The 26,299-nt window shown below is 44.8% G+C and overlaps 1 protein-coding gene across 3 annotated transcripts in view; it reads right to left on the bottom strand.

Annotated features, from left to right (window-relative positions):
- LAS1L (LAS1 like ribosome biogenesis factor) overlaps window positions 1-26,299 on the bottom strand; it is a 39,155-nt gene that overhangs the window by 6,294 nt on the left and 6,562 nt on the right. For all 3 annotated transcript variants that reach the window (XM_088664652.1, XM_035113575.3, XM_035113576.3), the window contains exons 6-13: window positions 25,595-25,777; window positions 23,932-23,978; window positions 21,454-21,563; window positions 9,774-9,859; window positions 9,050-9,256; window positions 7,620-7,758; window positions 6,748-7,100; window positions 2,946-3,090 (exon numbers count right to left, since the gene is read on the bottom strand). In XM_088664652.1, the coding sequence (XP_088520778.1) occupies window positions 2,946-3,090; window positions 6,748-7,100; window positions 7,620-7,758; window positions 9,050-9,256; window positions 9,774-9,859; window positions 21,454-21,563; window positions 23,932-23,978; window positions 25,595-25,777 (1,270 nt within the window). The remainder of the gene's footprint in view (window positions 1-2,945; window positions 3,091-6,747; window positions 7,101-7,619; window positions 7,759-9,049; window positions 9,257-9,773; window positions 9,860-21,453; window positions 21,564-23,931; window positions 23,979-25,594; window positions 25,778-26,299) is intronic.

Raw genomic sequence — 26,299 nt, 5'->3', positions numbered from 1 at the left:
AGTTGTAACTTGGGCTGTTACTAGATTGCAGAAGTCTGAACCACACAAGTTTTTTTTTTAATCAATTTGCTTAATAAATAGGAGTGAACATGGATAGAAACAAATATTCAAATGTTGTTTATTTATGGTCTACCAACCACAGATAAAATAAAAAGTTACAGAATGTGAAGCATTTAAGATTGCTAAAAGCAGAAAAAGCTATCATAGATTGCTACATTTATGAATTTTTCAACTTGCTCCATCATTCAAAAAATTCAAGCCCTCCATGAAAGTGGTCAAGAGAAACTCTGAAGGGCATTCAATGAAGGACTGTGTAACGGGGCATATCAGTTTCTATGTACTTTTTTAAAAAATGCTTTTAAAAAAGAACAGGTAAAACAAAATATATGTCTGTTGTTGAAAGTGCACAATCTATTACTTATAGGAGCTTTGTAATATACACCCCCTTTAAAGAAAAGCAGAAAACCTGTAGGCCCCAATTCAAATAACACAGCATGCTAGCTAAGCCCAGTACAAGGGCTACTGCTTGCATAATGATGCTTTCTCTCCATTCCTCGCTTATAGTTGCTCTGGAGGGTTGGAGAAACCCCCTCAACAGTGCATAGGGAAAAAGCAGGGGGTCATTCTGTTTGGCAGAACTGCTAGCATGGACAGAATGATCAGATGAGTGTGGCACTGAATTGCTCTCATACTGTTTTTGTCTGTGAGGGAGGAAGGAGGAAAAAATGCTATTGGATGACAGGGAGAAGGTGGAACTGCTTTGCCTCTGTCTTCACCCAAAAGGAAAGCAATGCTCAACCTGATGATAACAGAATAAATGATGCACGGAGGGAGCTGAAGCCCAAGATAGGAAACAGGTCGTAAAGGAACATCTAGCTATGTTAAATGAATTCAAATCTCCAGGGCCTGGTCAGCTGCACCCAAGGGTACTAACGGAGCTCATGGATGTAATCTCAGAGCTTCTGCCTATAATATTTGAGAATTCTTGGAGAATAGGTCAGGTCCTTGTAGACTGGAGGTGGGCAGATGTTGTCCCTCTGGGACAGATGTGGAAGCATGCCTTCAGCGAGTGAATACCTCGGCGAGTGAACACCTCCGCGGAATGGATTGCGTTCACAAACTGAGGTACTACTATAATGCTTTTTGACAAAGTCTCCCACAGTACTCTTGCAAAGAAGCTGATAAAATGTGGGCTAGATGAGGTAACTGTTAGGTTGATTTGTAATTGGTTGGCTGACTGAACCAGACTGCTGTCCTGGGCCCACTGTTGTAATAGTACCAGTCTATTCTGCCTTGGTCAGACCCCACTGGGAGTACTGGGTCTAGTTCTGGGTGCCACAATTTAAGAAGGATATTGTCAAGCTGGAATGTGCCAAGCTGGAATGTGCAGAGGAGGGCATCCAAGATGAACAAGGGTCTGGAAACCAAGCCGTATGAAGAATGGTTGAGGGAGTTGGGTATGTTTAGCCAGGAAAAAAGGAGACTAAGAGCAGCCATGATAGCCATCTTCAAATATCTCAAGGGCTTTTGGGTGGTAAGAGCTGTTTGACAGTGGAATAGAATCGTCTCTCTTGGCAAGTGGTGGACTCTCCTTCATTGGAGGTTTTTAAGCAGAAGTTGGATAGCCAGTGGCTTTAAGTTACAAGAAAGGAGATTCTGACTAAACATCAGGAAGAACTTTTTAAGGTTGGATGGCCATCTGTCCTGGATGCTTTATTCCTGATTGCAGGAGATTGGATTAGATGATCCTCAGGGTCTCTTCCAACTCTACAATTCTAAGATTCTACAACATCTGCTAAAATGTCACTTGCAGTTTTTAGCAAATACTAGACTGCAGACAGGCTTTGATCTTCAGCTTCAGTTTAACTGCTGTAAAACACCCAAAGTCCAAGGTGCTGCATAAACAATGCTACACTCAGCATTGCATCCACAATTAGCCCTTGCCTTCCTCCTGCTACCTTTGGAGCTAGAGAGGTGGCCAGAGATCTTCCCTGTAGTCACAGTGTGATTCCTGTCTCTTCCCCAGCTCCAATGTTGGGAGAAAGGCTGGTAGAGGCTTTTTTAGTCACTGTGTTGCTAAAGTGCTTAGCAAAAGGATAGGCAGAAGCTAGATTTGAATCTACAGTAGATCTCTGGGTGGTTTATCAAATTTCTGTCCCACCCTTTGCACCAGTCTCCAGTTGGTGGATCTCAAAACTCTTGCAAAAACAAAAGTTGACCTCATAAGTCAACCCTAATCTAGAAAGCCTCAATCACACAGAGCCAAACAGGCAACCTCCCAACAAACATTTTCAGCACCAAACTTAACATAAAGAGTCCTGCCCATATTATAAAACATCCTGTATTCACAATGGCCAACCAGATGCCAAGCAGGACCTGAGTACCACTCTCCCCTCCTGCAGTTTTCAGCTGCTGTTAGGGTAGTTTATTTTAACGATTTTGGGGGGGACTGGAGGAAGGTTGGGGTATTAAAACATCTGTTAAAATGAACAAATATGCATAACATCCCTGAGTCTATCTTCACAGGCCAAGGACAAATAACATATGGTGCTGTTATACTCCTGGAAAGTTAAGCAAGTCAAGATGGGGAAGCTGTCTGGGTGACAGACATTTAAGGACATACACGTAAGCTACTCTAAGCTACTTGGAGTAAAGAGCAGTTCCTAAGGAATAAACCAAGTGAAAGGGAAAAGTAATAAAACCCAGTTTAGAGAGACGTAAAGAACAAAACATGACACATTATTACATTTCCTCTGATCCTCCCCAATATAGCATCCACAGTCCACAACCTCCACACCCTGTGATGTCTTAACAACCACCCTGTGAGGTATGTTTAGCTAAGAGAAAGACTGGCCTGTGCATTTCATGGTGGAGACAAGATCGAGCCTTTCATCTCTTTTATTTAGCATTGCAAGGGCCCATCTAGCCCTCCACATGTTACTCACGTGGCATTGGGGGTGCTATTCCTGCCTCCATCAATCAGCTGGTCGTGTGTCAGCATCACAGAGTAGTTCTCCACCAGCAGGTTGTCAGGGTCATCTGATTGGTCAGGCAATTTCCCCAAAGGATAATTTCCCCACTTCACCCTATCTGTGAGAGAAGACACAGATAATTCAGCAAGATCAAATGCCTTTCACCTGGGGTTAGTCTGTTTATACGGACTATGAACAAAATGTGGTACAATATTATTGCATCCTACGCGGGGGTTCAGTTTCAAGGGTTCTGAATATACATGAAAAGCATGTATACCCAAACCCCTGGAACAGCTCAGGACCACAATACCTCAAGGACTGCCTCTTCCCATATGAACTTACCTGGTCCCTGAGATCATCTTCTGAGGCCCTCCTTTGTGTGCCTCCTCGAGGTCCAGAGGGTGGCAACATGAGAACGGGCCTTCTCTGCAGTGCCTCCCCGTCTACGGAATGCTCTCCCCAGGGAAGTTCATTATATACCTTTGGGTTCATTATATACCTTTGGGCGCCAGGCAAAAACTTTCCTTTTTAACCAGGCCTTTAGTTGATCTTATTGACACCCAACACCCTTTTAGAATGTGGCTTGGGGGGGGGGGAGTAATTGCTTTTGGTTTGATTTTATATGTTGTGGTCTGGTTGTGAACCGCCCTGAGACCTCGGGTATAGGGCGGTGTAGAAGTTGAATAAATAAACAAACAAACCACCCAGCAGCTAGTGGGTGAGGGGAGGGGGCCTTGCCCAGCAAGCAAGGCAGAGAGGTTAAAAGCTCTTTATGTGTGGGGTAACTCAAGTGGAGCTTTTAAACTCTCTGCCCTGCTTGGATTTAACTTGCACAATTTCAACCAGCTTGCCTTCAACTGCATATGGCTGAAACTGGGCAAATTAAATGTGTAAGATGTGATCATGCTGTATTCCCAGCTTTTCCTCTTCCCAGAGATCAATGTGGGTTAGAATTGAGTTAAAATGTAAGTATGCTTTACAATGGATGGGAAACCTATTTCAGTCCGAAGGCCACAATCCCTCACAGGCATCCTTCTGGTGTCACATGCCAGTGATAGGTGGGTCTGGAGGCAAAATTGTGTGAAGGTACCCTGTTTCGGTACTTTTTGCATGGCTGGAATGTCTCCTACTCCACGAATTCAGAGGTTGCACACCCATTCCTCTCTATCCTCCATCCAGGCAAGCAATGAACATTGCAGCCAGGCAAAAGCAGAGCTGGTGTGGCCTGGGGAAGGTGCATGGCCTGCAGATACAGTGGTACCCCGGTTTAAGTACACGATTGGTTCCAGAAGTCTGTACTTAACCTGAAGCGAACTTTCCCATTGAAAGTAATGTAAAGTGGATTAATCCGTTCCAGATGGTCCGCAGAGTAACTTAACCTGAAGCGAACTTTCCCATTGAAAGTAATGTAAAGTGGATTAATCCGTTCCAGATGGGTCCGCGGAGTACTTAAACTGAAAGTACTCAAACCGAAGCGTACTTAAACAGAGGTCTTTCAAATAAGGCTGGGGGCCATATTTGCCCTTTGGGCTTGAAGTTCCTGATCTCTGTTTCAGGACATCAATAATCTTCAACCATTTCAAACAAGCATTGAGAGACCAACTTCTTAACATATACTGCCTATGCATGGAGATGATAATAGTAATAATAATAATAATAATAATAATAATAATAATAATAATAATAATAATACCCCACCCATCTGGCTGCATTGCAACCCACCTTATGGCAGGCTCCAACTCTGCACTGGGTCAGCTTCAGAGTGAGACTTGCATCACTCTAGCCTTGATCTAGCTTGTTTCATAGCCTGGAGCTCCCCAGAAGACGAAGAGACCAATTGGGCTCCACAACGTTGGAGAAGATGCTCAGGAACAATCGTGTCAACTGTTCATTTCATCTCGGCATTCCATTCTATGACAGGATTGTCAGCTTTCTTAGCTGGAAATCCCCCAGATCATTCAAGAAACACACATGGTTCCATTTGTTTCTAAAGATAGGTTACCCCATCTTTAGGTGGGAACTATCAGTGTCAGTCCAAAACGTACCCAATGATGGTCTGACCATGACAAGGGAGTTCATTGTACACACACACACACACACACCCTTGGGTCCTTCCCTCATATCATTTCAAGCAAAGACCATATCAAGGGTCCATGGTGTTGGACCAATGGTCTAGATGACAACTTTGACAATCTGTTTCTTCAGCAGAGCAGGGCAGTGAATGCAGAGCAGTGTGATTCTACTTGCCCCCCTCCACTTTGTCAGTTGAATACAAGCTTTTATGTTGAGTTGCCCACAAACACCTTATTGATGCAGTGAATGAGGTGCAGATCAGCTCTGAGCTGCAAACACACTTCAGAATGAGCCATGATTATTTCAGGATAAACCAGCTCAAAATATCCTCACCATCCCCCCCACAAAAGAAAACAAGTGTGTGTGTGTGTGTGTGTGTGTGTGTGTGTGTGTGTGTGAGAGAGAGAGAGAGAGAGAGAGAGAGAGAGAGAAAGAGAGATGGAGGAAGAATTTGGGTAATTTCTAAATGAGTGGAGCATTGAAAGCAGATTTTTAATATCACTTTGGGGCATGTCTAACACAACATTTACGGAAACTTATTGGGCAACACACTCGGGAATGGCTGCCATTCAACTGCCTGGGAAACTTAATGTGTACTACTTGAGCAATAAGGAAATTTAAAAAATTATTAGAGAGAGATGGAATTAATACTAAATCTAGTAACAGGTGCTAGAATGAGGTTGACTCAGCCTAGGGAAAAAACAAGCAACATTCATAGCTCAGAATGATTCTCACAAGCCTGGGCATTTTGCATTGAAGACTAGACTGACACAGAGAATACTATCTTTCTTTTTTATAACATTAGAACTCAGCATCATCCAATAAAATTGAATGGGCCACTTATTCATCACTCAACACACAAATTAACTTATAGGATTGCACCTGGGATCCTTCAGGCAAAGCAGATATTCTACCACTTATAACTTACAAGAGAGGGTCCTCTTTCTCTCTCTCCACCAACTCATCCCCCCCGATGTGATTTTATCACCTCAGAACATACTTAGGGAGGTGCCTTGTGCCAAATCAGACCATTAGTCCACTGGCTAAGGCAATAGCTCTCAATGGTTTCAGATGGGTATTTTCCAGGCCTACCTAGAGATGTCTGGGAATGAAAATGGGACATTTTGCATGCCCGGCTTCTGGGTCATGTGGCCAGCATGACTAAGCCGCTTCTGGTGAAACCAGAGCAGCGCACGGAAACGCCGTTTACCTTCCCGCCGGAGCGGTACCTATTTATCTACTTGCACTTTGATGCGCTTTCTAACTGCTAAGGTGGGCAGGAGCAGGGATCAAGCAGCGGGAGCTCACCCTGTTGCGGGGATTTGAACCGCTGACCTTCTGATCAGCAAGTCCTAGGCTCTGTGGTTTAACCCACGCCACCCGCAAATCCAATAATAATATTAACCAGGCATCCCCAAACTTCAGCACTCCAGATGTTTTGAACTACAATTCCCATCTTCCCCGACCACTGGTCCTTTTAGCTAGGGATCATGGGAGTTGCAGACCAAAACATCTGGAGGGCCGCAGTTTGGGGATGCCTGAATTAACAGTCTACCGCTGCCACTACCACCATTCCACATACTTGCAACTACTAATAATGATGTGTTCAGATAATCAAGACAATGCCAGATGTAAGGCTGGGGACACTCCAGGCTGTTTCTTGTTTCTCCCCTTCCCCAGCAAACCAAAAGGTAATTTTTACCTGGGCTGACCTGCCAGACCGACCCGAGCAGAACCATCTTTCTCTCATCAAGATATCCAGGGTAGAGATGTGCTGCCTGAACTTCTGCCTCTTCGTCCTCCATCTCTTCTTCTTCTTCAATATCTCCCAGTGGCCACTCATGCCTTGTAGCTCTTTTGGCAAGCCCTCTGGCCATATTGCTCTGTTTCACTTGCCACTGTAAGCTCTCCACAGTATAAATGGGCTGCTTGCGGAGTTCTGGGATTGAGCCTGGGCTGGGAACGGAGCAGTCCTCTTGGGTGTAAATAGAGGTGAGGTACAGAAGCAATTCCTTGGAATCTGGAGGCAAAGGCTGATCCAATTTTTCCAGAATCCTGAGCCCGGAGTGACATGTGGAGAGAATGTGAAGCAAGGTCAAAACAACTGCTTTCAGATGAGTTGGCCAAAGCAAGTTTGTGTTTAAGAAGCTAGCTGGGCATAATAGGTGCCAATAAATTCCATACCTATGAGTTTTATTTCCCCATCTCAGTGTGGAGCACACCAAACCACCTTGCAAGGAACTCTCTTGTGAACCCAAGCACAGCACTAAGCAAGATCAACTTTGGAAAGTGCAAGGGGCAGAGAAAGGGAGGCTTGGAAGGCTTCATTTGATACCCAAGCCTGAGGAACCCCATCTCTGCCCTAGGGTTTGTTAAGTGCCAAGGTATTTAGAGTAATTCAAGTAAAAAGTCCCATCTCTCACCTGTGTCCACAGGGCAATGAGGAGCCAGTTCAGAGGCTGAAGTATTGGCTGCAAATCATGTTGGTTTCCTGAACTGACTCTTCTGCACTAATACCCTGAAGCCCAGGTCTCCACCACCATGCATATTCCAGCGAATAGCTTACATACTTACATGTGCATGAGATGAAGACTCGCCCAGCAAGTAGCTTCTAGGCAACAATCAAGGAGTTTTTGCCACTGCAGTGAAACATGTTGAAGAAATGGCTCCGGGGAGCTTTCACTATTTGTGTGGGAATGCATTGACTTTTTCTCTTCATGCAGAACCATGGAAGAAAAAGAAAAGAGACACTTAGCTGGCAAAGAAAGAGTGTTTAATCAAATGAGTTGGATTTGAAAAAGGAAGGCCTGGGTCAAAATTCCATATTTGCCATAATGTGGCTTTGGGCAAGTGTCACTTTGTCTCTTATCTGTAAAATGGAACCAAGAGTAGCTGATTTAACAATATGTGTTTTAAAATAGAAAAACAAGTAGATGGAGAGCCAGTTTCAAGAAAACCTCAAGGAGCATGTGTGTCAAATTTTGCTAACAGAACAAGGCATTGGTGAGAGCCAGTCTGATCAGAACAACAGCAGTTCAATTGCCATCTAACAGATGGCTTTAAATGGAGATTAGACAAAATTCATGGGGGCCAGTTCTATCAAAGGCTATTTGTCAAGTGGAACCTCCATATTCAGAAGCAGCCACTTTGAATACCAGTTGTTGTGAAGGACAGCCATTACTTTCATGCTCTGCTCATGGACTCCTTAAGAAGTTAGTCCCTGCTAGAATAAGAATGTTAGACTAGATGCATCTTTGGTTCAGTGCAGGACTATCCTTGCGTTCCAATTCTTGAGGCTTAAGCAAAAGTTATCATTAAAAAGAAGAAAACGAGGGCGTAGAAAAGAGCCCTACAAGGAGAGCAACTCCTTCCAGATTTATAGTAAATGTGACATTACTAAGGTTTTCCCGTTTGCTAGTTCCCACGAAACTGCTAATGTGTTTCCCCAATCTTCAAGGCTGTGTACACAGAAAGTCATGGTCACCTGCATTCTACTTATTCTATTTGTATTTTTTGTATGTGGTATATAAACACATGAAATAAAGACCAAAAAATATTTTTTCATATTGGTTTGCATGTTTTAGATCAGCCTTCCTCAACCTGGTACCCTTCAGAAGTTCTGGCCTCCCACTCCCATGGCTGATGGAAACTATCATCAAAACCTCTGGTGGGCACCAGGCTGGGGATAGTTACCTTAAATGCTTATTATTTGTTTTATTACATTTATATCCCACCTTTACTCCAAGGAGGTCAAGGTGGCATACTTAAGTTCTCTCCTCCCCCCTCCCCCCATTTTATCCTATGTGGTAGGGTAGGCTGAGAGCAAGTGACTGGCCCAAGTGAGCTTCACTGCTGAGTGGGGACTAGAACTCTGGACTCTCAGGTCCTAGCTCAACTCTGTAGCCACTACACCACCCTGGCTCTCAAAAAATGTTTCTGTTGATGAAGAGGATTAAACAGCGCTTTCTGTTGCTTTTTATTCCTGCAAAGGGTACAATACTCACTCGATGGTGTGCTGGTCTCTATAATTTTTGTAAGCCACCTGACGAGATAGTCCGACCGGAGTTCGGTAATCGAGAAGAATTTCTTCAGCTCACGGAAGAGCATCTCAGCCAGAGTCTGTGTGAAGTCTCTAGAGTGCAGGCCCTTCAGGAGGGGGTACCAGAGGCAACTAAAAGACTGAGGGATTCTAAAATCCCAATCCACGGTTTCTACACCACCAACATGGGGGGGGGGGAGAGAAAAAGTTATTCAAACCACCACCACCACCACCACCACCAACAACAACAGGTAATACGGTATATTGAACACCACCACATTCCCTTAATTTTCCTCAAGTTTTGAAGTTATATTTCTGCATGATTATTGTTACTACTGTTATCAGCAGGAGGGTGTAGAACCACAATCATAAGGCTTTCTCCAATGCTAGCTCTACTTAAAGCAGAGTCACTGAAATTAATAGACATGATTAACTCAATTTCATTAATTTGAAAAGGCAAGGTGCAGGGCAGTTTACTACTTTCTCATTCTGCCTTTGCCCCCTCCCCACATTTTTTGGCTATGATGGCAACTGAAAGCTATTCATTTATATTACTTAAAAATGATAATACGGTTTCCAGTTTGCTAGGATATAGCACAGATTTGTTTTATTTATTTTGAGTGGTCAGCTGCTGAAACCATGTGCATACATTTGTCAGCCAAAAGAAAAGAGAAATCTAGAGCACTAACCTAGATGTTCAATATTCAAGATGTTCAGCTCTTCCGTGGTCGGGATGAGAAAGCCATCATCAAGCAACACTTCGATCACAGCCTCCCTAGAGTCATTTCAAATCCCAGTGAGTTTCCTTCCTTCCGCTCTACCACTCCATGAGCACCAGTCACCATTGATATAACCCAACCTTCTTCAATTGTGCTTATTTAATGCCAAACCATTAGAAAGAACAAGGCTTGAGTAGACTGCACACTTCCTCCTTCCTTTCTGATCTTGGTGGTAGCTATTAACCTTAGTTCATTGGTACATTCCAATGGCCAAATGACTGTTTGCACACGCCTACAAACTAGGATCCAATCTTGACTTGCAGGAAAATGCAGATCCTACTTTGTCTGCTTTGGACAATTATTTTAAAAATATTATTTATCATTCCATTTATATATATGCCACAAACCAGAATTTCTTCTAATCTCCATATGCTAGGGGAAATGGCTTGTTTTCCTTATGCCATTCCTGTGGGAGATTAACCTATCAAATGCATATACTTCCTACATAGCATGAGAAGGGGCTAAGTCAAAAGAGCTGTATTGCTGATAGGCAGATACTAAGACCATAGAAATACAAGTGGTAGAAATGGCCCTGTGTGATATCATTTCCCTTCCTCTCTTGGAGACAAAGCAGCATATGGTACTTCCTGTTCCTCTCTCTCATCCTTTGACCAGCCATGAGGGCAGACGGTCCCGCTGCTTGCTCCAGCTTCAGGCACATGCTATACCGCCTACAGGATATTTTTTTAATGCTGCCATTGCAGTGAACTAATGCATGATTACAAAGCAAGTAAATCTTATTTTTAAATATACTTTATAAGTTGTTGCCTGATTGCTTGTTAAGTGGGATAAGAAGTAAGAAAGTAGCTTATTTCATTAGCTGGACTTGCTCAAAATAAACATTTACAGCCTAATTTCTATGCTTTTACCATAGGAATTTTTGCTGCCAAGGGTGGAATTTAAAAACTGTTCAACCCACACATGTGGCCCAGAGGGATAAATTGCAATTAATATATCTTCTTCTTTCTATTAAAACCCATCCCACAATTTCATAGTTTGGTATTACATCTGAAGAATGTTTTTGCTTTTCTGTTCTGGTTTGGAGTGAAGCTACCGGTTGTGGAAACCAAAATTGAGGAAAGAAACACACACCTTACACTTTACTTCCAATTCTCCAAATTTGTATTGCTGAGAGGATCAGAACCAGCCCACTGATAAATCAACAATAATACAGTTTGAGTCCCTATATAAAAGTTCAATAAAGTTGTGGGGGTTTAAAAAAATAAATAAAGAGGGAGGAATCTGTTTCTAAAACAGGAATATACTACAGCTAATAAAAGAGGATGGGGAGACAAATCTCATTTCTGGAAGTGCCATATAATAGTGTTAGTTTCTAAAAGGAAACTTCTAGCTGGAAAGGGAACATGTCATTGTAGTCAGTGCATCAGTTCCAGTTGCTGTAAATAGACACAGCCTCTCCCCCAGGCTGTAAAAATAGCTGCTTGTACTATAATTCAAAAGGCATGTTTCTGCAAAAACTGGGAAATGAACACCAGATCAAAATGAACAGGGGGGAAGTAGACCTCTGGTCAATTGCTCAGGGACTGCTATGCTGCTGCTATGCTGGAGCAAATTCTAAAACAGCATTAATTCTATGTTCTCTGTTCCCTCCCACCTACCACCCCATCTCCTTACTATTACCATTCTGGCACCAAAACCTGGAAGCAGGTTGGAAAGGTGAATGCAAAAGATCCCAGGTTTTAGTCCCCAGCCGCAGCTCTCCAGATTTTCCCAGCACTGTCTGGGGATGCCACAGATTTAACCCGGGACCTTCAGCATGTAAAGCATATGCTCTACCACTTGAACCACAGCCCTTCTCAAAAGGTATCAATGAAGCTGGCTTTCACTTCTTCTATCAGAAGTATCCCTGAACAGTCCCAGCCCTGCCTCCATTGCCGCTGCCAGTTGTTTTTCTCCACTTGACCTGCAAACCTGTTGGCGGATAAGCAGCTCTGAAGTGGAAGACTTACAAAAGAGAAACAGCCGGCGGGCGGGGGGGGGGGGGGAGATAAGCACATGGACATAAACACAAACACTGCTTTTTGCAACTGTCTCTCATATATTTCATTTTTATCCTACCTCAAGCTCATGCTCAAGGACTTTCCATCCATCCCCACAAGGCCTGCTCTGGGGATGTGGTGGCACCTCATCAAAATGCCCTCAGGTGGGTCCCCCTCCCATTGCTGGGCCCCTGTGGCAATGGTAACAACACCATTTAAAGTCTCCACAAATGTTGTGGTGCAATGCCTTTGTCAGGGGGCATTGTGATGCACTGGCAGAAGCTGGTGCTTATTCAGAACTTCCATCTATGAAATAATAAGGGGGACTGCTAGAGCTGACATCCACAGCAGCCCAGTGGTGTGTGGTGATGCCAGCCAATGACCAGCCCCACGCCTCCTTACTTTCAGGGAAGTCACTGTACCATGTGTTCATGGACCATGCCCTGGGGTGTACAAACCCCATATTTAACAAACAGGCATTTATACCCTGATCTGGCAACAATGGAAGGCTTAGACTACTTCTTTAAAAGGGAGGGAAAGAAAGAAAGAAAGAAAGAAAGAAAGAAAGAAAGAAAGAAAGAAAGAAAGAAAGAGGGAGAAGTGCACTTGATTGTATTCCTGCACCCTTCATAAACATATTTTTCTTTACCCTGGTAATTTTAAGAAAGCAAAATCCAACCCCTCTTCACGAAGCCTGTTCAGAGCCTGGAGAAGCCCTGCAACAGAGAGAAAGTGCTCAACTTCTCGCCTCTTAAAAGCTGCAGGCTGTTTAAAACAGATGTTTTCAAGCTTGTGAAAGGTAATGGGCCCAGCCCTTAACAGATCTCTGAAACCAAGGAAATGGGGAACCAAAACTTGAGTTTCTTGCTCAGTCACAAACCTCAACCCTCAGTGGAACTAGCTCCGGTGATCCATGGAGAAACCCCCCTCCTGGTTTCCATGCCCATCCATGTCCAGAACAGGTGCACCTTCTCTCCAGATATATATATATATATATATATATATATATATATATATATATATACACACACACACACACACACACACACACACACACACACACACAAATACATACATATTTTTTAAAAAACACCTCCCACTAGCCCAGTTTCTGCTAGAAGACCAATGTGACTAAGAACCTTGACCATTAAACTATCAACATCTTGACCAATATGACCTCAGTGATTCTACGGTAGTAGCCTTGTACCCAATATTGCTAAGAAATTTTAAGAAAGTGGGGATGGTGTGAGTTTTGCAAGGTTCTGCCCACCATCTTGATTCAAATGGCATCCACTCATATCTAAATATAATTGAAAACCTGCTACTAGATCTCAGGAATGATCATGCAAAATTGGGTTATGATATCTTAAGACAGCATTTGCCAACCAGGTGTTCTCCAGGTGTTTTGGACTACAACTCCTTTCAGCCCCTGGAAAGCAACCAGGTTGGCAAAGGCTGTCTTAAGAGGTGTCCAAATGTACAGCAAACAGACAAACAACATTCCAAAATATATAGGAAATATATAGTAAAAGCTGGCTATCAATATGTGATGTCAATCTTACTATACCTAATTTAATTAAATTTTATACATGAATCACTTCCATTTGGAGGGCTGCATCCAGAAGTGGCCCTCTGTGGGCCACTCACCTACCAATTACCTAATGTAATAAGAAATCTGGTTATCAAAACTCCCAAGTCACAGCTGCAAAGGAAAATTCTACAAGTATGGGAAAGGTGGTCAGAGTTTGCCCAAAACTGATTAGTATGCTTGAGGGCAAGTAATTAGGCCCAACGGCCAGATGTTCTCCAACACCACTTAAAAGTTCTTGTGATATTACAGTATTCTATTCATTATATAAATTTATATATTGCTTCTCATATTTAAGTACCAAAGCAGCATACAACATACAAACACAATAGACCAGGCATCCCCAAACTTTGCCCCTCCAGATGTTTTAGACTACAATTCTCATCATCCTTGACCACTGGTCCTGTTAGCTAGGGATCATGGGAGTTGTAGGCCAAAACATCTGGAGGGCCGCAGTTTGGGGATGCCTGCAATAGACCATCAATTGGTGTTGGATAACAACTACCAGTAGCTCTTTTTTAATTTTTACACTGAGTACAAATGAATGCTGCGGACTAGAGATGCACTCTTGACCCCCATACATTTAAAAGGAACACCTGAATGAAGCCTACACATAAACTTCAACATGTGTAATCTGGTACCTGGGAAGTAGGAGGGTCCCAGATTGAGCATTCTGTTGCTTAGTGCTACCAAAAGACATTGTGCACTGGTGATTGCTTATTACATTATTTGTGATACTGAGAAGGAAATAGTACAAGAAAGTTCCAATTTGTTATTTTTTCGCTATCGTACTCTCACAAATAGCAAAAATGTCTCCGGAAGTTGCAAGTAGTTAGGATTACAATAAGATGCTGCTGCCTCTGTAATAGACATTGGCTTGAAACATTTCCAGACCTTTGACTAAATAAACAATCTATGGCCTTTTAAACAGTTGCGGGGTGGGTGGGGGAGTTGTTGTTTTGTTTGTTATATTGTTTGCTTTTACACTGTAAACTGTCCTGCAATCATCAGATGAAGGACAGCATATAAATTTGATAAACAAATAATAAACATCTCAAGGGAAAGACATTGGCTCCCCATGGTGCAGATAATACTTTAAATGCATGGAGGTCAAGGAACAGGTCACAGTGAAACCTCCCATCGCTCTCCCCACCCCTCTTCCCTTCATTTGTAACCAAATGTACGCATGAAAAAGGGTAAAAACCTAAAGGACTGAAGGGAAAGATAACTCTGACGTGGGCCTCTTTCCCCAAAGGTCACCTGAGGAACAGTCATTATGTCTCATCAAGAGGACGCAGATGCTTTAAGCGAGGGGATTGCACCAAGAAGTTGTTGCTTTCTGAATGCTATCCACTTCTTCAAAGCACTTCCCCACACCCTGGATGTTGGGAAATTTCCAGTTGCTATACAGCTGAAGTCACAATCAGGTGCCAATTTCTACTTAATAAAAGTATAATAAAAGAAACTGGGGGTGGGGACCACTCATATTCACATCCCTGAAGAGCTTGAGATCATCTGGTTTCAATTTCTCACCCTGAAGAACATCTACAACAGCTTTGGCTAACCTGGTGCCCTCTAGTCATTTCAGATCACAATTCCCATCAGCCCTAGCCAGCCCCTACAACCTAACTATTACCTAGTACGCTTCAAGCTAAGATGACTTGCACTAGCATTGATAATTAAAAAGAAGACTGTGCCTTAAGAACCATAACCCCCAAAAGCAGAAAAAAAAGACATTACTGAGCCTAGTCTTGACTTCTATACACCTCCAAATTTGTTGGCCACTTGGTACATATCAGAATAGCCAGTATTGAGGTATATGTGTTTCAGTGTTTATATATATGGATATAGATACTTTATGACTGCACAACAATTATTCTTAATAATCCTATTCATTAACTTTGCACCCTTCAATGCTTCATTCTAATTAATACCACCTCTGGTGTTGTTGTTTTTCTGGGGAGATACTATTGAGGCAGCACTGCCAGCATTTTGTTAGCATTTTTCTGAAAGAAAAAAAAATTCAGAACCCTTTTCACAGGTCATCATCGTCATAATTTATTATTTATATGCCGTCCATCTGACTGGGTTGGCCCAGCCATATAGACATTCCTGCTTGTACAGAGAGAACCAAATAGGAAAAGCAGCCTCTGAAATTAGCTCCATATACACCTGTCCATATACAGTGGTACCTCGCAAGACGAATGCCTTGCGCAACGAAAAACTCGCAAGATGAAAGCGCTTTGCGATCTTTTTGTTGACTCACAAGACAATTTTTTCTATGGCCGTGCTTCGCAAGACGAATATTTTTGCTTTTTTTTTTGCTTTGCTTTGTTTACATTGGAAAACTGCAAGACAAAATTTTCGCAATACAAAACGACTCGCGGAACGAATTAATTTTGTCTTGCGAGGCATCACTGTACACCAAATGCCTGGTCTACACATTCTCCAGAAATGAGGTGGTAGAATGCACTGCATCACCTTAGATTGCAGGTGATGCGTGCCATTTTCAAATGCCCACCCTATATAAAATATAAAATAAAAATTATGCAAATACGAATCTAGCATGAAATGAGTGTGGACTATTCAGAATTAAGACAAAATGACAGGAAGAATTCGAAACGGCGGGATCAGAGGTTCCTAGAAGATTGGAGTAAATACGCGAACTATTTGAAAATCAATTGTAAACAATTGAATATGCTAGTAGGACTGCAAGAAGTTTTGTAAGGAGGACTATATGAAATATTGCAGATAAAACTTATGAAAAGGACTAGTAGTTATGAAAAATGAAATGCAGGACTAAGTGAAAAGATCGAAAATCACTAGACGTAGTTAATGGAAGTCCAAAAAAATGTTGTATAAGATAAGATGTTAGGTGGAGTTTGGAAAATATATGTGTAAAAAAATCTCTCTCTCTCTCTCTCTATATATATATGAATGAAATGAGTGTGCTAGATTTTTACATGCAGAGATGCATTTGTTTTACATGGAACTGAGTCTAACCTGGGATTCCCCGTAAACTACATTCTGAAGCAAGACAGTCCAACTTTCAACTTACGTCTCTACCACGTCATACTCCTGCTGGGCAACACATCCCCTTTTGTGGCCTTTCAATGGGTCAAACCTACAAACAACCCCGCAGAAAGAGTAAATTCTAAACTCCATTCACTTGGGCCACCTGGGTGCTGGAGGTTGTTGGCAGACTCACAAGTTTGTGTCAGTAAATTCATATGAAGTTATCTATCAAACCACAGTATCATTCTCAAACGTTCAAGGTTTCAAGCAAAATAATTTACGACCTATTTCAAGATTCCTGACATACAGAACACAAAGTAACAGTTACTCCCATGTTTTAAATTTGTTGGCCTTGGAAGGATTTTTTATCAGCAGTTAAAGATATTTTTTCAAAGCAGAGGATATTGGGCTGCTTGAAGGTTCTCCAAGGCCCTCAATGGAGTGACCCACTGGGTGGGCTCCAGCTTGGAATCAGGGTTCGATCAACTGAGCACACATGGGGGTGGGAGAGGAAGGAAATGTGCCATTGGCAGCACTGTTTAGCTGTATTCCTCTGTTGCTCCGGTGGGAGAGGAGCTGACAGCAACATATGGCCTGGGCCGCTGCCAGGAATCTTCTGGAGCAATTGACCACAGCCCCACACCTCCTCCCCATCTCTCTGGCACTAACAGGATGCAACACAGTCTCATTAGGACTGCCTTTCCCCATCCTCACACATGGAAGAGGCGAACCCTGCGATGCAACACCACTCCCATCACACATTTCAGCTACCTAGACATTATCATGGGACAGAAGGAGACAAAGTGAAGGAAACTAATATCTAGTCCCAGTCACATTCAACAGACTACCTGTTATTGGGTCGCAGTAAGAAAGTGCCAACTACTGACACTCTTGGCAACACAGTAAACTATACTTTTTCTGCAGGAATCTCCAGACAGAAGTCAAAGCTCAGAAAAAATAAATAAAACAAACAAATACAATTAGTCACAGCAGTCTGATGCATGGGACGAGGACACAGCTCAGCAGCAGAGCACCTGCTTTCCATATACCGTGTTTCCCCCTTTTTAATACGTAGTCAGAAAGTAAGCCATAGCAGGCTTTTTAAGCATTTGTGCAGATTAAACACCCCCTGAAAATAAGCCATACCTCCGCACAGCAGCGCCGCTCGCCTCGAGGCAGCGGGACCCAGCAGCAGCGTCGTCCTTGTCCTCCCGCTGTTGCTGCTGCTGCTGCCGGGCCAGGCAGAGGTGAGGCCGCTGCTCGCCCCTGTGGGCTGCACCACTGGAGTGATGGACGGCGGCGGGAGCGCTGCTGGCTCCTTCCGCGACGCTGGAGTGTCATGGGCTGCATGGCCCAAGGCAGAGTGGTGACGGGAGGCCCGCAGGCCCTTCCGCACCACCGGGGCGACACACGGCGGGAGCGCTGCTGGCCCCTTCTGCGCCGCCAGAGCGCCCGGCGAGGAGGCCTGCCGCCCCGGCGCCCAGAACCAGCAGCGGCAGAGCGGAGCGCTCCGCAGCGCCGATCGGGCGGAGCGCCGATCGGGCGGAGCGCTCCACAGCGGCGATCGGGCGGAGCACTCCGCAGCCCCAATCGGGCGGAGTGCTCCACAGCGCCGATCGGGCGGAGCACCGAGCCAGCGACCTGGCCTCTTCCTGCCTGCCGCCCCGGCGCCCAGAACCAGCAGCGGCAGAGCGGAGCGCTCCGCAGCCCCGATCGGGCGGAGCGCTCCGCAGCCCCGATCGGGCGGAGCGCTCCGCAGCCCCGATCGGACGGAGCGCTCCGCAGCCCCGATCGGACGGAGCGCTCCGCAGCCCCGATCGGGCGGAGCGCTCCACAGTGCCGATCGGGCGGAGCACTCCACAGCGCCGATCGGGCGGAGCACCGAGCCAGCGACCTGGCCTCTTCCTGCCTGCCGCCCGCCGCCCAGAACCAGCAGCGGCAGAGCGGAGCGCTCCGCAGCGCCGATCGGACGGAGCGCTCCGCAGCCCCGATCGGACGGAGCGCTCCGCAGCCCCGATCGGGCGGAGCGCTCCGCAGCCCCGATCGGGCGGAGCACTCCACAGCGCCGATCGGGTGGAGCACCGAGCCAGCGACCTGGCCTCTTCCTGCCTGCCGCCCGCCGCCCAGAACCAGCAGCGGCAGAGCGGAGCGCTCCGCAGCCCCGATCGGACGGAGCGCTCCGCAGCCCCGATCGGGCGGAGCACTCCACAGCGCCGATCGGGTGGAGCACCGAGCCAGCGACCTGGCCTCTTCCTGCCTGCCGCCCGCCGCCCAGAACCAGCAGCGGCAGAGCGGAGCGCTCCGCAGCCCCGATCGGACGGAGCGCTCCACAGCCCCGATCGGACGGAGCGCTCCACAGCGCCGATCGGGCGGAGCACCGAGCCAGCGGCCTGGCCTCTTCATGGCCCGGCTGAGGAGGCCTGCCGCCCCACCGCCCGGAACCATAGATACCATAAAAACATAATAACAATAAGACATCCCCTGAAAATAAGACACCGTGTGTTTTTTTGAGGAAAAAAAGTTATAAGACGGTGTCTTAAAAAAGGGGAAACACGGTACGTAGAAGGTATCAGGCTCAATCCTTCTCATTATGGATGAGATTGAGGTTGAATCCTGACAAGACTGAAGTACTGTTTTGGGGGGACAGGGGGCAGGTGGGTGTGGGGGACTCCCTGGTCCTGAATGGGATAACTGTGCCCCTGAGGGACCAGGTGCGCAGCCTGGGAGTCATTTTGGACTCACAGCTGTCCATGGAGGCGCAGGTTAATTCTGTGTCCAGGGCGGCTGTCTACCAGCTCCATCTGGTACGCAGGCTGAGACCCTACCTGCCCACAGACTGTCTCACCAGAGTAGTGCATGCTCTGGTTATCTCCTGCTTGGACTACTGCAATGCGCTCTACGTGGAGCTACCTTTGAAGGTGACCCGGAAACTGCAATTAATCCAGAATGCGGCAGCCAGACTGGTGACTGGGAGCGGCCGCCAGGACCACATAACACCGGTCCTGAGAGATCTACATTGGCTCCCAATAAGTTTCCAAGCACAATTCAAAGTGTTGGTGCTGACCTTTAAAGCCCTAAACGGCCTCCACCCCCATCATTCTGCCCGGACACTGAGATCCAGCGCCGAGGCCCTTCTGGTGGTTCCCTCACTGTGAGAAGCAAAGCTACAGGGAACCAGGCAGAGGGCCTTCTCGGTTGTGGCCCCTGCCCTGTGGAACGCCCTCCCTCCCATCCGAGGTCAGAGAGATAAACCACTACCTGACATTTAGAAAATACCTAAAGGCAGTCCTGTTTAGGGAAGTTTTTAGTCTGTGATATTTTAATGTATTTTGATGTGTGTTGGAAGCCGCCCAGAGTGGCGGGGGAGACCTGGGCAGATGGGCGGGGTACGAATAATAATAATAATTATTTAATAGATGAGAAAGATCTTTTACCGAAGACCCTTGGGCCTGCAGACTCTCAGTCTCGGTCCAAAGCTGCTTCCTAGGTTCATACAGTCATACCTCGGTTGCGAATGTGATCTGTGTGGGAGGCACGTTTGCAACCCACAGCGCCGTGTCTGTGCATGCGCATGACGCGATTTGGCGCTTCTGCGCATGATGTCATTTTGCGTTTCTACACTAGCGCCGAAACCCAGAAGTAACCCGTTCTGGTACTTCCAGGTTCGGCGTGGAGCACAACCCGAAAACACGTAACCCGCAGTGTTCGCAACCCGAGGTATGACACTATACTTATTGGGAGGACAGGCTCTGTTTGAGCTGTTGTCCGAATAAAATCAGGCCTAGCATCATCTAGAAACAGACAAGGAGAGCACCTTTTTTGGCCTACAAATGCTCAGATTCAATCCTCAGCAACTGCAGACAATCAGGTAGTAAATGACGGAAAACCTCCACTTAACACTTTGAAGAAGCTCTTCCTGCCAGATTTGACCATACTGGGCTAGAAAAATAAGAATTTCTTCTTATACAAATTTGTGGAATAAAAAGCTACCGGTGGTTACTAGCAGTAATTATACTGAAATAAGGCAGCTTACTGCACTCCTTGGACAGTTTTTGTAGTCGGCACAGTTCTCTCTGTTATTGTTTACTGTTCAGACTAATTAATGCTTTAAAACAACTGGCCCAAATTCGACAGACTGTAATTTTTGCTAGTCAAATGCTAAACTAACACCTACTCTCTCTGCCCATAGCATGTAGTGCCCTGGACTGTGACAGCTGATCTCGGAAAGGGAGCTGGTGGGTGAATTGCCTTGTATTTGGGCAGGAGATAGACCCAGATGAACACCACAAATCACATGATATAGCAATTTAAAATGCTACTGCAGCCTTGTGGCTACTGATCCCTTTCCCTTCACTCTGAGCTGGACAAGTTTTTGCATGTGAAGAAAGCAGTCTCAACAGAAACACATTTCCCTTCACTTTTTTGTGAAATGCGTTAGAAGCATGCACTGTGGTGTATTCTCTCATCCAAGACTCCTAAGCAAGATAGAGGTGGGGTGGTTGTCTTGTGTTGCAGAGCCACCTCCTACCCTTCCTGTTGCCCATCACTAGAAAACAGGAGGCCCTGCTGAAATGCTAAGTGCCAAAATCAAATTCTGCTTTATCAAGAAACAGCAAGACATGCTTAAAAGGACACAGAAATGTAAATAACTGAGCTGAACACTGAAGCACATCTTCTGCGCTGTCAGGGAATAATGCAAACAGAACAGTTGCTATGAGAACTCCACAATCTGCAGAGACAAGAGGGCAAAAGTTCATTGTCTGCAGATGTTTAGGAGGTTGACACAACCTTCTCTCCTTCACAGCATGGTGGTCCTGATAATACTCTTCCCCCTACACATGGGAGCAAGACTGCACCTTTCACGCCCTCTCTGTGTTCACAAATGGGCAGTATCTAACTGGGAAATATCATACATCAAATGCTATGTACTTGCAGGCACGGTAGACACCTGCCACTCAGTCTCAACTAGGTTAAAGTCCTTCCTTACCTGTTCTCTAGGAACAACTCTTTCACCTGGGCCACAATCCACTGTATCTCTGAGGAAGAGTTGTACCACAATTTGCAGACCTGATTGATGTCCTGAAGTTGCTGGAGAACCTAACACAAAGAGGAAGACTCAATTAACAGGCTGGATTACTGTAATGCACTCTATGTGGGACTGCCTTTGGGTCTGGTTCAGAAGTTCCAGAATGTGGCAGCCAGATTGCTGATGAGGGCATCTGGCCAAGAATTACGTGACACCACTGTTAAAACAGCTGCCCCGGGTGTCCATCTGATACCAAGCAGATTCAACGTCCTTGCATTAATTTGCAAAGCCCTGAATAACTTAGGTTCAGGACACCTTGGGAATTGCCCAAACACTTATACCCCAGCTTGATATTTGAGATAATCTGCAGAAGCATCTTGGGTTGTTCCCTAAGTTGGTGAGGCTCATTTGCCAACAAGAAACTGAGCCTTTAGTTTCACTGGCCCAGTCCTGGGGAACACTCTGCCAACAGAGATTGAGCAGGTTCCTTCTGTGTCAACTTTTAAACAGGTAGGTAGCCGTGTTGGTCTGAGTCGAAGCAAAATAAAAAAATTCCTTCAGTAGCACCTTAAAGACCAACTAAGTTTATATTTTGGTATGAGCTTTCGTGTGCATGCACACTTCTTCAGATAAGTGTGCATGCACACGAAAGCTCATACCAAAATAAAAACTTAGTTGGTCTTTAAGGTGCTACTGAAGGAATTTTTTTATTTAACTTTTAAACAGCCACTGCTGAAACTTTTTATATTCTGTCAGGCCTATGTAGGCAATTAAAACATTAAATGTTCCACAACAGTTAATTGATATCCGTTTTTAACTTTTTAATATGATTTCTATTGTACTGTAACGTTTTGTTTTATTGCTGTAAACCACTTGGATACATTTTTATGATACAGCAGTATATATATTTACGGATATATAAATAAACAGGAGGAATTGTGCTGTACAACACCAACGGTAAAAAAGAACAACTCAGGAGTAAGAAGTCCAGTGAAAAATAGCCTCACTGGATCCATTCATCAGTGTTCAGGGATGGGTCATCCATTGCTACTCATCTATTGCCAGTGCAGAAGTGATCTGTACCAGTAAAAAAGGGTGGGGAATCAATCAATCTACCTCTTTATTATGTTCAATGATGAGAACTGGGGTGGGGCAACTTTCTGGCTCCACGGGCCAGATCCTTATTGGGATCAGCCTCACAGGCAAAACTGGACAGGCAGGTGGGCTGTCAAAATCCTTTGCATGGGGTTGCTGCCTAGGGACCACACCACAAGGGATACTGCATCAGCCATATGTTCCAGCACTTTTGGGAGCACTGAACGAGGCTGGCAAACTGCATGCTTCCCCACTCCATGCCACTGACAAGGACATGAGAAGCAAGGCTGGAGTTTACAAGTGACAGCAGCAAGTGGGAACTCTCCGCTTTGCTGCTTTAATTGGCAAAACATAGTTGTGTTTCTCCCCCCACTCCCAAAATCACTTTACAGGGATGGGAGAAACAGGGCTACTTAGTGCTGTGTTTGAGCATAAGAGAGTCCTCCATGAAGGCAGCACTTTTGTGAGCCTGAACCCAACACTATGCAGCCTTATTCCTTTTGACCCTCTCAAGTGGCATCAGCTGATAGGAGGGTAGGCATGGTTTGGGGAAAATGGCCTCTCGGGCTGAATTGGACCCCTACTGGGGAGGTTCCCCACCCCTCTAACATGACATTTAAATGATACATGGTATGTACATTTGGAGCACAATTCCCTATTTGAAATTTAGTCCTCAGTATGATTCTCTATATGCATTGTCAAAAGATCCAGGGAAAATATAATGTGGTATCTAGAGCAAAACTTCTTGAACTTTATATTATACTACTTCAAAAATGAATCAGGAAGAGGCGGCAAGAGTATTGCTACTCTTCCAAGAACTGGAAGACCCATGAATTACCAACAGTGGACGATTGGCAAATGAAATTGATGGAGTATATGGAACTGGCCGAGATGACCGGGAGAATCCGCGACCGGGGAGAACAAGCGACAGAAGAAGATTGGAAAGATTTTAAAATTTATTTTAAAAAAGATGGTAAAATTGTATATTGAGATAAGATTTAGAAGTTTATAGAAACTGCGGGTTTGGGAATTATGTGAAGTAAATTGAAGTATGAGAGATTTGAAATCATAAGGAGTTTTAAATAATGAATTGGAAATTGCTAAAGATAAAGGAGTATTGAACCACAGACGGAGGGAACTCGAGGAAGTCCCCCTCCCCATACAATGTTAAAAGAATAAGGATTTTGCATTTGGATTTCTGTATTTGTCTTTTTAATGTTGTTTTATTGTGCTTATTGTTATTTTTATATTGTGCTGTTTCTTTTTGTTGTAAAATCAATAAAAATTATTATTTAAAAAATGAATCAGGAAGACCTCTTTAGAGTACAAATCTGTGAAACTTACCTCAAATTGTAGATTTTTATAGGAAACCAGAATTTCCATGACTTTCTCTGGGAAGGCAAGTGAAGAAGAAAGACAGTAAATGTTTTGAAATCTATGAAACGCAAAACACCCTGAGCACCATTTCTTCAAACAGCAGGATGCTAATTTAACAAATAACTACATATTATTTCCATCAAAAGAACTCTTTCCATCATAAGACCCCTGAGGGTCATCTAGTCCAACCCCCTGTAAAATTACCCTTGAGGTCCCTTCCAACTCTACAATTCTATGGTTTTATGAGAGCTGATAAACTGAAGCTCAATTCAGTCCTTGCCTATGGCCTTGCTAACTGGGACTGATGGGAGTTGTAGCTCAAAACAAGTAGAGAGCACTCAAGCACCAGATTGGTGAAGGCTGATCTGGGTAATACACTGCATTGCATTTTTGTTGAGACATGCTTCTGAAGCTGAAGCCTTTTTCAGGCAGGGATGCCAAAAATCCCTGCAGTTAGTAGCCATGAGGACATGTACAATGAGGGTGAGAATGGTGAACTAACATCTAATATGCTCTCCACACCCTCATCTCCAGCAAGCCCCAACCCCAGGTTATCAGTGCTTCGGCATGACTCAATGCAGGGGTGGAGAACTGAAGGTGGACTAGTGGGCGATATCCTTACCCCCACCAACTCCTGCGGACCAAACCTGTCAAGCAAGTGGGGCTAGCAACAAGACAATAATCTGATGTCACAACAGCTTAAGGTGAACACTTTCCTTTCCCTATGTGCTTTGACTTGAGCGATGCAGGCAAACAGTGCTTTTAAGGTGCTGAAAATCAGCTGATTGCCAACTATGGCAAAGCCCCGTAGAGATTATCAGACCAGGTTAAGGTACAACTGGTGCCTGCAAACCCTGCTTTCAGCAGCAAGCAGGATCTTTTACCTGTGGACTTTTACCTGCCCACTGTGTGGCAATTGGGTGTGGCTTGGCCAAAACAGCTTGGAGAGCCAAATGGGGATGCCCAGTGGGCCTGATTAGGCTCTGTGGGTTGGAGGCTTCCCCACAGCAGCTCCAAAAGATGATGGAATATTTGGTGAAACCTCTGCCATCATGCAGAGAAAACTGCACACACATTAGAAACATTTTGTGGGATTTTTTTTGAAGGGTTACTTATTGGCTTTAGTTAACACAAAAGGGGATCCGTATATCAAAATGAGGGTTCCTGTTCAGGGATGACCAGCCACGTAGCACTGTTTGGGGCTCACATTTTCTTTCCCAGTGTGCCAGAGTGCTTAAGGCATTGGTACTACTTTCCAGCACTGAGCATGAAGGCTTAATTGCCATATAGATGGAGATTGGGTGGGGTGGCGGAGGAGAGGGTAAAACATTGGAGAAGTTTCTTTAAATCTAATGGCAACACCTTCCCAACCCTTCAGAGTATTATAAGCTTCTTAGGGGCCCAAAGTGTCTAGTTTCATCTCCCCAATTTCCATCTGAATTGACAATTCCATGCCTCAACTTCTCCCACAGATGCAGACTTGTTACTAGGTTCATACCATTGACCTCTAGCTCATTTCCTCTCCTCTCTGCCCCCAGCTTCCCACTTCAAGAGAACAATGCAGAAATCCAGGATTTTAGCATAGCTGTAACTGGGCGGCAGTGTGTACCCACATGGCGACTATACTTACCTTGAAACACCACATTTCTCTGACAGTCGAGGGACTCCAATTTTTCAGGCTCCATTATACTGCTGATGAACCCGGTACCTGCTAGTGGAGATTCCTCATCCTCATCACATCCTCTTACTAGGTTATTGGCCAACTGGCGGCTCCAATATGTTTGCCGGAGCCATTCCAGGACAACATCACAGCCTGGAGGTGACAACACATTATACAGTATAGAGAAGATAGTAAAACAAAGGTAGGCTGTAGTCAAGTGAAATATTTACAAGTAATTTCTCATAACTGCTCCATACAGGGAAACATGTGCAGAGGGCAGTAACACTGTCTTTTCAGTGGCTGCCCCTCTGTTATGGAATGCTCTCCCAAAGGAGGTTCACCTGGTGTCAACACTGTCAACTTTTAGGCACCAGGAAAATACATTGTTGTTCTTCCTGGAATATGGATCTTCACATGGTTTATTTGCTTAATACATCCATATACCGCCTTCCTACCAGTGCACTTATGGTGCTCTACAATGTAAAATAATGACTGTAACTAGCTTGGTGGATCACAACCTGGATGAGCCTGTTCTTAGACTATCTGGAATTAGAATCATACAGTTGGACAGGACCAAAATTTTGCCCAGCATGGGGCTCTGCTGGAGCAAAAAGACAGGCTAGCACTTCCTCTCTTCCATCTACAGTGATGCTCTACTGCCTTCTGTTCCCCTAC

Source organism: Zootoca vivipara, chromosome Z2 (genome assembly GCF_965207765.1).
Source record: "Zootoca vivipara chromosome Z2, rZooViv2.hap1.1, whole genome shotgun sequence".
Lineage (NCBI taxonomy): Eukaryota > Metazoa > Chordata > Lepidosauria > Squamata > Lacertidae > Zootoca > Zootoca vivipara.
This window is presented reverse-complemented; position numbering and strand designations above follow the sequence as displayed.